The following is a 12,250-nucleotide window of genomic DNA, read 5'->3' on the forward strand; positions in this document are numbered from 1 at the left end:
GCTTACTTGTTGATTTTCAGATTTTTATCAAAATCCTAAATCGGATTAAAGAAGAACAACATAAGAGATATATATACTCAACCTGTACGATCGAGATGATGAGAGAAAACATTACACATCATGTTTTTTCAAATTACTAAAGCTAAACCAACAAGAAAGGAAAACCTTCTCAGTTTTTTTGCGAAAAGAGGTAAAAAAACAAGAAACATGAAATGTTTAATAAACGATTATTATTTTGTATGCGTTAATTTATCTTAATAAAAATATTTATTTCATAAACGATTATTATTTTATTTTGCTTAGGCCAAAATTAAAAATAAATAAAAATAATAACTGTTCACCATTTACTCTAGTCAAATGTTTAATAATAAAAATACTTTAGTCAAATAAACATAATAATTAAACTATGTTATTATTAATTACTGTCCTTGTTTTATTTTGCCATTTTCTTTCCTTTTGACCCGCCTTAATTATACAGACGAATTGAATCATGAAAACTGGAACAACATAGTATCATTCACACTCATCGAACACACAACAAAGTCTTCGGATCATGACTCTCATAATTTGTTTAATGATTTATTTCTGCTAATGCCACTATTTAAAACACAAATACGTAATGCCACTATTCAAAATATTTATTGAAATTAATTGTCAATACGTATTTCTATTTTTGTTTAATCAGTACGTACCCAAATGAAAAGCCCTGTTATCTTTGCAGTTCATTTTATATCACATTGTTATATAACTGCTGCTAGTTTTTAATCGAACCATATCATTATTCAGTAAGGTCCAAAAATTTTACGTAGAAAACACATTTATTTTTCCTTTCTTTCACAGCAACTGACATAATCAAACCTTCTTCTAGGGAGATGAATACACAACTTATTAAGACATCTTTCCTCTTTAGAGTCGAGATATAGCAGATTGAAATAGGGTTGCTAACGAGCCGAGTTAGCTCGAGTTATGGACAACTCGAATTCAACTCGGAAGATAGTGAGTTGAGTTGACTCGAGTTGAGATTATTGAGTCGAGCTGGCTCGCTGACTCGAATTCAACTCGCGAGTAACTCGAGTTGGCTCGTGACTCGTGAGTCAACTCGTTTAAGGTGTTGAAATGTTGAACATTTGAACTGATGATTGTTGTTATGTAATAATATGAGAAGTAAATATTGAATTAACAAATAATCCACAACAAAATGATTAAATGAAATGAATTGGGTCAACTTAGGTCAGTCACATCTAGTTGGGAAAATAAAATGGGCCAAAAATTACGAAGGAAATCATCAATCAAACGAGTCACGAGTTGTAACGAGCGAGTTGAGTTCAACTCGAACTCAACTCGTTTAACTCACGAGTTACTCAACTCGAGTCAGAATAACTCGAATTTTAAACGAACGAGTTGTTAGCGAGTTCGTTACCGAGCTGAGTTTGAGTGGCTCACGAGTCGCGAGCTTTTTATACAGTCCTAGATTGAAATTATGTACAAAATGCCGGAAATAAATCTGCTGCGATTTTTTGGAATCACAGGCCGCTGCTTTTTCAAATCAAACCATTCATTTTTTGGAATACACGAATCTCAAAAACAGTTGATTTTAAGCACGAATCTCAAAACACATGGATGGTTTGATTTGAAAAAGCAGGGTGCCTGCGATTCCAAAGAATCGCAGCAGATTTATTTCCACAAAATGCCGGTGTAGTCAACCAAGCCGTTTTCCAATGTCGGCTGTGTGACACGTGTCTATAGGGCTTTATTGTCTGTTTTGTGCTGAATCTCCTTGGGCTTTCTAATGGGCTTGTATAACTCTTTTGACTTGGACTAAGTCAATCTCATTGTTGGGCTGGTTTTCTGGTACTTTCAGCATTTGGGCCTGTGTTGTGTCTAGTAATCTGTTCTTGTTGGACTGGATAATGAGTGTGTGCCGGTTCTCACTGCTGCTCCAAGTCCGTGGTAACTGGTAAGAGGCGAGCAGTGTCCCATTGAGTCAAACTTACACATTTTTTTAGTAAACGTAGTCTCATATAAATTTTGTTCGCCTCTTGTTATATTATCAAATAAAATTTATTTTTTGTCTATCCCTTTTTAAGCTAAATAACTGTATTGAATGGTGTTAATTAACGGATAGAACTTACAAATTACTCCGTTAATCTTCGTGCGGAAGTGAATTTTGCGAGCATAGCAGTATCACTGGTTTTGTAAGGAATCACAAACCAAAGCTGGAAGCCCTGCATTTTCCACGACCTAAGACCTTTAAGTATTAACATAGTGTTTTTCTTTTTCCGAAACAGTGGCAATTACTGTTATTGTTATCAGGTATCTGAAGAGACAAAAAGATAGGGTATATATAAAAACCAATGCATCTCTTCATAACAGATCTGCACCTCTTTATAATGGGTCAGCACCTCTTCATAACGAGTCTGCACCTTTTCATAACAAGTTGAGTTTTGAATTCGGATTTTCCATAACGAGCGTACCATTAAATAAATCCAACAAATGGACAGTTCTTTTCTTTTATTTTTTCATATTCAGAGGTACGAAACTTCTATTGTGGTTAGTTGCAAACAGAGCAGTGGAGAATGCGAAGATGTGGTTCAGGTACGAGAACTATAAACAGGGCAGATGAGGGAGGGGGGCATGTTATAAGTGTTTGATGTTTTTTTTTTTTCTCTAGCATGAGATATAATCGAAGTTGTCAAATATTAGACTTAATTAGAACCTGCAAAAAAAAAACCATAGTTCTAGACGAGAGGTTTGAAACCATATATAATCTCGCATTTTTGAAAGGGGTATAGTAGTTATGAAAGTAAATAATTATTAGCTTGTGCTTACTTTTAAGAGCTGTCTTTATTGAAACAGCTGATTTTTTTTTAATATTTATAATTTACATTACACAAAAAAAGTTAATGGTTAAGTCGTAAAAATTTAGGCTAGCAGGTTGATATTGCTCGAGAACGGATGAAATTGGACAAATAACTATGCTAATTAATTTATTCATTTCATGTGTTGAGAAATAAATGTCATGTTATACATGCACATAAATTTAGGATTTAGAGGGTTTTTTTTTTTTAATTTCTATGACATCAAATTTAGAATCATCACGTAAAACTAAATATAATTACTCCAATAATCAACAATCTTTTTGTTGTGATCCCATGGAATACATATTGTGTTGGCAATGAAATCAGAACTTCTTTTAATTTCGTAAGTCATAAGAGGTATCTAGCAATAAACATATTATGACTACTCAAACAATATAAATGATATGTAACATTTAATACCACGATTCACATAATCATAAATATCATGACAGTTGGATTTTGTTTTGATCAGTATCAAGGGCTTGCAATAATACACTAATGTGGATTAATTCTGAACATTCATATAAAAATTGAAAATTAATAATTTTTTATATATTTGTAGGTAAAATAATATATATCATATCAAATGGTGTTAGATATTTTGTTATTAGAAAATTAATAAGTGAAGCCATGATGGAGATACAAAAAATAAAGATATTTGAATCCTCATCTTGTTAGCATAGTCATCGCAAATTGTATATTATCTATCAAAACACTTAAATTTCTTATTTCTCGATCTTAAATTGAAATACTTTCTTATTGTCCGTTATGTTAATTAAATTTAAAAATTAAAAATTAATTAACTTTTTAGTTCTATTTAATAGTGGAAATACCTAATTAATATTTGTAATTAATTAATCTTGTTGTTCCTCCCCCCTCTCTCTGCTTGTTATTATTTTTTAGTATTGATTAACCTTAATTATATCTAAAAGTGCTTATGGGGTTATTAGTTTTAGAAGGAGCCAAGTGAGTGAATTGGGTTTCGAGTCAAATACTTGCACAACGTTAAAGAAATTGAGGTTACTTATAAATGTGTCGCAAATATCAATCCATAAGTATTTAGTTAGATGCAAGGTTAATGATCAATACTAAAAAAAACATATTAGAGAGAATAGCAAATGTTAGCACCTACCAAGTTTTCAAAAAAAAAAGAATAGCAAATGTTGTACAGCTGACGCCAGACATTATCACAGATAAATGGACGGAATCCAGCAATTCAAATGAAACTTCTATTTTATTTTAGAAAGTGTCACTTGTTTTCTTAGTTAAATGAGAGAAATGAAATTATTGTTGTCGTACAAAAAAATATGACTAAAGCCATGGGTGCAGCAACCTTTATTTATTGAATTTCAAAAACTTTTTGTAGGAAAATGAATATTTTGGGTCAATATATAGTTTTGAGACCGATCGACAGGATGGTCTTCATACTCCACACAAGAGATGTCGTCTATATTTCTTTGCGGACACGAGAAATTCGCATCCTCTTAAGATATCTCAAACTTTTGAGTGTTTTATTGGAAATCTCACCCATTCAAATACATTATGCACGAATCTCAAAGCTCAAATAATACTGCCCCGCGCAGCCGCGCTATCCCCCAAATAGGCACCATACATGCCGGCGATGCAAAAGTTGAGATATCTTAGAGGATACGCACTCGGACACGGGACGCCGTTGACCAAATGTATATAACATTTCTTTTAAGGGTTTAGGGTTTAGGATTTAGGGACCCTAAAACCCTAAAATGCGAATACTATCTTATTTTTGTTGTGAGTGGCAATCCATCAATTGACATCAGGGGTGTAAACAGATCCGGATTATCCGACGGATATCCGTTCTCAATTCGTTTATAATCCGAACTTGAATTAAACGGATATGGATACTTCTGGATACGGATCTAGATATTTTTGGTATATGAATAATTCAGATACGGATAATGCCGTGAGGATATAAACAGAGTGGATATCCGTATATATCTGTATATATCGGATCGACTTCAAACGCTGAATCAAAACCGCTACTTCATGAGTGATCCATGTACATGTAAATTTTTGAAAGTTTTGAGTTTATTTGCTACAAGTTCAAGCGGTTAAAAAAATCATTAAAATTAAATATATAAAACAACTTATAAATTAAGTTATAAAAAATTCATTTCTTTGACCGCTTGACCTTGTAGCAAATAAACTCGAAACTTTCAAAAATTTGCATGTACATGGATCACTCATAAAATACATGGATTTCAACAGTTTTGATTCAACGTTTAAACTTGATCCGATATAGCAAAAGAAAAAAGTGAGATTCTTATTGAAGCATGCTCATCAACGACAATTAAGTACTTCTTGCGGCTCAAAGATTTCTGAAGCTCTGCCGGTAAATCCACATCAGTTACGGGTGGGTTTTTATTTTCCATTGTGGGTTCAATTGAGTAAAGAATAATTCTCAAGATATCATTTTTTTTTTAAAACCTTTGCAGAAGCTGCGATGTCGTGAGGGGGAATCAAACTCTCGACCTTTGGGTACAACAAATTCTCAAGATATCATTTGTGTTGAACTTTTGAGAAATGAAAATTCAGGTGCAACAATGGAATTGCCCTTCCAATTCCGCACTGTGGTTACAAAAAATAAATTGTTACACCAAGAAAAAAAAAAGCAGCACAGAGAGAATTTTATTGGAGATCTTTTCCATGATTACATGATTGATTATTTGTATGGTAAAGGATTTGGACCACATTTGTAACAAATTTATATGAACCACGTCTTTGAGTATAAATTATCTTGTATCTAAGAACATTTGGAGCCATTCAATACATCTTGTAAATTATTTAACCAAAACACAGAGGCTAATTTTGACGAAACGTACATATTAATGTGATTATTTATGGAATAAATTATCTGAATCATATATTGGATGACATTAATTTCAGTGAATTTACTTGCATAACTTCCAAATTTTCAGAACTAAATTTTCTCTAATAAAAAAAAAAAAAGATGCTGGTTCCTCTAGGTATTACAATTACATGCAAGTTAATTGATTGGCAATAAGAATGGATAATTCATGACAAAATCTCCCCATTCCTTACAGAATTCGTATCCTCTGAGATATCTCATATTTTGCGTGACTTTTTGGAAAATCTCAACCGTTGTAATATGTTTTGCGCGAATCTCAAAGCTGAAATAATACTGGCCCCCTACGCCAACCCCGAATAGGCACCGGACACGTTGGTCATGCAAAATATGAGATATCTCAGAGGATACGCACTCTTCCTTACAAGGACCGCTAGCACCATTATTTATACTGGCAGCAAATCAGAGCTCCAGGATCCTCTGTTTTTCTCCCTGTGCTTCCATGATGTTAAAGCTTATAATCTGCTCATTGGTAACCTGCCACACAATAGATTACACTGCCAAGTGTTTGGAATTAATGGGGATCTAGATAAGGCAGTTGCCAGAATGCCGGTTGAAGCCCTTGCCAATTGACTTATCTTCGGATTAAAATATTATACAAACTTTGGTTTTTACCAATTAAACCGAAATAAGTTTTGGATAATTTGGTGCAGTTATTGTTCAGTTGGCCGATAAGTTGGGGTTTAACAAACAATAATATTTTTTGAGGTAGAAACAGGGGTCACGCCCTCATTTGATTGATAATGAAAAAGGTTACATAGAGTATGTAACTTGAAAAAAAAAATACAATTAGACTCAAAACAGTTGAGCTTGAAAATGAAACTAAGATTAAAATGAAAAGTAAAAAAAAAATAAACAAAGAGAGTAAAGAAAACAAATAGAAAAGCAAAGAAACAAAAGACTGAAGGTTGAGCTCCTTGACTCCTTGTCAGTTCCTGTTTTGAATCGAACCAATCGTTTGCATAGCCTTTCAAGAACGACAGTATATGTTTGTGAAGAGCAACAACTGCATTAATTGAGCAATATTTTGACTTTAACTTGTATGTATGGTGTTGACTTATTAACATGTAAAAAAGAACTATATATGGATGTTGTAACTAATTAGAGCATAAGTAGTGTATTTACGGCTGTCATGGTTTATATATGAGATAGTAATTAAGGTTTAATATTGTGACGCAAGCTGGTTAGTAATTGAACTGCATTGGTGCTATTCATGTGAGTGCTGAACTATATATTGTTTCATAGAATTCATCTCAAATAGAATTCATCTCTGTTGATTTGGCTTCCATACAGGGGTTGCGTTAAATAGTTTGCATTACTGACGATTGGTTAACGAGTATTTTCAATACCTCATTGTGGTTCAACAATCCGTAGTACTACACAGTAAAGTAATGCTCTTGTGACCGAACTGCATTTTGAACTAGGCTTATTTGTTAACCTGGGCACTTATCTAAAGAAAAACCAATTGAATTTTCTATCGATTACATGCAGTAATGGTAAAGAACTCTGTTCTGTCAGGAAGGGGTTGCAATATTATAAATTCCAGGGTTATGGAGTAATATCTGATAGTAACCCCTTTTCAGAGGGACTTAACTGAAAAATGTTTGGTGCTCAGCCGAAAGGGATTTCGGCCTGCAACCGTGCTTGGTGGGCTCTGATCCGAAATGAATCGGGCTTGGCTTGTTTCGTCGTGGGCCAATACTATATCATAATTTAAATAATAAGTAAGCCTTAATAAATAAGATAAAATAAAATGAATTAAATAGAAGGGACTACAACTAAAATGAGCCGAAGCTGATCCGATTCCCAAGTCTAGCTTAATTATGAAAATCTCTTCGTAATCAGTTCTGATATTTGTAGGTGATGGCTGCAGGGTTGAAACAAAAATGTTATGACATTTCATGTGTAAAGCAAAAGATAAAATGTAATGACATAAACCTTTGGTTTGCATTTGTTTTGTAAGAAAAACTCAAAACAGGCCCTTGAATGTAATGACATAAATCAAATTTCTGTCTCACTTCCTCTCTCTACCTCTCCCTCACTCTTCTTTCTCTCTCCTCAAATATTTGATTAGAGAGAAGAAAAAGTGAAGAGAGGGATAAAGAGAGGATGAATATTACAGAGTCCTAGAATTTCAGCCGATTTTGTTCAGCAACTGATGAGGAATGATGAGATAGGATAGGGGACGCAACAGGGGAGACGGTTATTATAGTCACTGCCAAGTTCTAAAAAAAGAAAAGAAAGAGAGGAAGTGAGAGAGAAATTTGATTGCAGAAAGCAATCCTAGTATGAATTGGCGGTGTTGTAATTGACGTTCTTTTAACTACCTTTAGCAATTTAATTCAAACTTGGTAGCACTATCAAGTATTTTCAAAAAAAAAAGAAAAAAAAAAGAAAGAGAAATTTGATCTTCTGTGGACTGTGGTGGCGGGTAGAACTTTAGTTTACACAATGATATTATGTTTATGGTATTTTTTTTAATTCTTCTGAATTTGATTATAGTGGAATTATATATAGTAGTTGTATGTTTGTTATGATAATTTTTAATTTTTAATTTTTAATTTTGGGTTCATCTTTATAGTTGTTTAATTTTGGATTTTTTTTTAGGCTTGCTTGCTACTTGTATTATGTGATATACGGATTGATGTACATCATGGATAGTACTGTACTAGCCTCACTCATTAATGTATCCTCAATTTAGAAGGAGAACAAAATCATTAACTTTCATCATCCATGGCTCTCAAAAGCAATGAATATGACTTGTGGAGTTATGGTTGTGCTTTGAAACCTTGACCTTTGTCCACATAACTCTCAATATAAATTAGTCAGACAACATTCAACAACTCTCAAAAGCTTGGCAAAATTAAGTATTTTCCAATACAAAAATAGCAAATGTTCTTTGAGGAACGAAATTACGACGATATTTCGTGTCACCACTCACCTCTATACTTTGTTACCTTCCATCTCTAGTGTAACAGCTTTTTCTAGTCTCTTTGTATCTTAACCAAAAATAGCATAATGGAAATTTCCTCTCTGTTCCTCAAAAGAGACTATTCTTATTTACTGATTTGAACAAAAAAATTTCTCAAAAAGAACTAAAAGGATTAAACTATCTTACTTAAGAAGATGTAAGTCAGAGAAATTTAACCGATAACTATCTTAATTACCTTTAATTAACCTCCTGCTCAATTTTCAACCTTCAACCAAACAAAATGAATTTACAAACTTTTTCCACATTAATTTCTACTACTACTTTCCATTCAACTATTATCTAGATGTATCTTAAAACTTAAGCATATAAACAAAAATAGTAATAATCCACCCTCTGATCTCTTCAAATAAGACACCATTTCCTTTATCCAACCTACACGGCTAGTCGGCTACACCATCATATAAATTTCATCTGAACCAGCTAGGTGCTCAAGCTACGTACACCTCTCCTCCTTCCTCGTCCCCATTTCTCCACAATCAAGTAAGACAAATCTTCTCCATCTTTGGTCTATTCATTTCATATCCTTACTTTTTACAATACTTTTCTTGTCCCTTTTTCTTATTTATTTATTTTTTTTTTAAATGTGGAGGTCAAGCCTCCATATTTCACCAATCAGGACACCAGTAGTGTCAATTTTACAAAAAAGAAAGAAAAATTACTGAATCAGTAGGAAAAAGGTCTTAACAATTCCAATTCTTTCCATTACAATAGTTGGTTATATTTGGCTTTTTTTAACTGTATCAGAAACCTTATTATAATTATAGAAAGAAATATCGGAATCGGGATCGGTCTCGGCCGATACCGATCCGGGATCGGTGGATTGGCTGGTATCGGCCAATTCGGCTAGGAAAATCGGATTTTTTTTTGTCAGAAGCTTGTTTTATGCTAAAAAATAGGAAAAATTTGATAAAAATATAATTTGTCAATAATTTATGTTTAGATAAATGATTACAATCAAATAATCCACTAATACAATATAATACAAGCATTAAAACTATAATTAACAACAACAAAGTAGACAATATTCGTGAGGGAAAAAACACAATTATGACGGTACTCCCTCGCGAAAAGTCACTTTTTATTCTCGTAAATACTGTCTCATTGTTATTGTAATAAACACATTCTTTCACTGCCAGAAACTATGTCGTGCTAGCTGGATCACTTAATCGTCGTCTGTATTATGATAAAAATGGGGTTCATAGTTGATACTCAATTTAATCAATAAATGTGACTAGTTTTAATCACGGGTTCATAGTTCTCTATTTCAACATAGTTGATACTTGATACTATATTTAATTAATGAATGTGACGAGTTTTAAGTATGTGCATAGTTGATACTCTATTTAATCGGCAAGTTATCGGATTGATCACAGCCGATACCGATACGTATCGGCCGATACTTCCTTCTATGATTATAATCATGGTTTTTTACCTTACAATAGTTAGTTTCATTAAAATTCTTAGTTTAATTTGGCTTCTAAATTTTACTGTATGTCTGTACCAATGCCCATTAACATATCTGTACCAATGCCCCTGGGTAGACTCTGTTTTTGTTTTTCAATGCGTATTTTATGAGCAGGCATGATTTCTTTCTCTCAGACGGATGGATGTTTCCATTTTTGACGACATTATTGGCGATGATCTTGATGAACTGATGCCTCATGCATATTGCAAAGATATATGGACCTCCATTGGTTTGTCAATGCATTTCTCAGATCTTTTTATTTATTTTATTTCTGTTTCATACTCCCCAAAGACAGTCATGGAGTCTGGAGAGCATATTTTAAATGATAATTAGAATATATAAAGTATCAGAAAAAATTTATATAAACTGAAACGGTGTGCACAAGCACCCGTTATTAGCATCATTTTGCAAATGCACAACCTACTCATATTTGCATCCGAATCCCTCAATGTCTGTTGGTTTATTCTTAGATTAAATTTTATTAAGGGCCCAATTTCTTATACCTAAATTATTCATTTGCTTTTGATTTTAGAATTGATATTGTACAAATCTTTCTTTTAGGCGATCTGGATGCTTTCGATGGCAATAATGATATGCATCTAGAGGAGATGAAGAAATATAAAACAGTTATTGATCAAAAGGATGTGAAAGTAAAAAATAAAAATGGAGAAAGGAGGTTGTCCTCCGAAGAGATTTCTCGATACTTCGATATGCCTATTGAGGCAGCGGCGGGAGAACTCAACATGTGTGTAACTTCTCTCAAAAGAAATTGCCGTGAACTTGGCCTCAAGAGATGGCCCCATCGAAAGATCAAGAGTTTGCAAAACCTGATCAAGTGTATCCAGGTTTGGTGTCTATTGCCATTTAAACATATTAATAATTTAGTTTAAATTATGAATAAAATATTGACCTTTTAATATTAATTTTAAATTACAAGTGATTTCAGGAATGTGTATGTAAAAAGTCTCGAAACTAGAGATGACATATAATTTATAGAAGGTTAAGATGCAAAATAAGTATAAACTTGAACCGATTTGATCAACTTGGTGCATTATATACTTTCACCTCTTCTGACCTATAGAATTAACTCAGTGAACTGTTAAAACCTCTTTTGGTTTCTTATGATTTAGATGCTAGATCATCAATGAATTGTTAAAGATTCTTCTTATTGTTTTTTTTTTCAGGAACAAGGTAAACAGGGAATTTTAGAAGAGACACTTGTCAGCGGACAAGTGCAGAATTTAGAGAAAGAGATTGAGTTCATAAAGAAAAATCCTGATACGAACATCACAAATGGTGCCAAGAAGATGCGGCAAAAGGGATACAAAGACACTCACAAGAAGAAAAGACTGGAGCTGATTGATGCATCCAACCATGGGTGATTTATAGCCATCTTAGAGAATTTTAGGTTATGACTTATGAGCATATTATTAACAAAAGCGAGATAGAATAAGTTGATAGCAAAAACTGATAAAAGTAATACATAGATGTTAGATTGAGATGTGTTGAATTTACTTTTGTACAGAGTTGTTAAAGTTCTTAATTACTTCTCACTAATATTTTTGCTTTAATTTATTGTCTGTTATTATAGTCTTGGTCATTGTTATAGTATTCAATCTTGATATTTCTTTTGTGCTTTTCAAGTTGTACCAGTCACAACATTGTTTCTCAATTTTGTAATTTTGAAAAAGGGAGGGATGAATGGGCAACTTTTCTTCTGCCTTGTCAGTGGCAAACAAAAGAGAGAATTTAGATAGGAACTGATCAGGTATGATTTGAGATATTTCTTGGTTTATTTTGTGACTAATTTGAAGAATTATGAAGGAAACAAAAAATGTGGTGTTTGTGTTGTATCCGGCTTGAATAGATACCATAGAGAATTTGATCATATTGAAAAGAATTCTCAATAGTGCCTCATAACTAATCCTTTATATTTCCTTTAATGAACAAAAACTTTCGATTCATATTTCATTCCTATGGTTAAGTCCAATGAATAAGAACAAAGTATAATTATCTTAAAGAAAATAAATAAA

General features: G+C 32.8%; 1 protein-coding gene across 1 annotated transcript; it reads left to right on the plus strand.

Annotated features, from left to right (window-relative positions):
- Window positions 1-10,227: 10,227 nt before the first annotated feature.
- Window positions 10,228-12,037, plus strand: LOC144560936 (protein RKD1-like). The gene is made up of 2 exons (XM_078310149.1): window positions 10,228-11,062; window positions 11,402-12,037. The coding sequence occupies exons 1-2, from the start codon at window positions 10,811-10,813 to the stop codon at window positions 11,597-11,599; spliced, it is 450 nt and encodes a 149-aa protein (XP_078166275.1). The 5' UTR covers window positions 10,228-10,810; the 3' UTR covers window positions 11,600-12,037.
- Window positions 12,038-12,250: the final 213 nt, after the last annotated feature.

Source organism: Carex rostrata, chromosome 10 (assembly GCF_964058835.1).
Source record: "Carex rostrata chromosome 10, lpCarRost1.2, whole genome shotgun sequence".
In the NCBI taxonomy this organism is placed as follows: Eukaryota; Viridiplantae; Streptophyta; class Magnoliopsida; order Poales; family Cyperaceae; genus Carex; species Carex rostrata.

Excerpts from the sequence above, each read along its gene's own strand:
- LOC144560936 (XM_078310149.1), top strand. The coding sequence starts at position 10,811 with ATGCATCTAGAGGAGATGAAGAAATATAAAACAGTTATTGATCAAAAG. Across the intron at positions 11,063-11,401 it reads ACCTGATCAAGTGTATCCAG|GAACAAGGTAAACAGGGAAT; the intron begins GTTTGGTGTCTA and ends TTTTTTTTTCAG.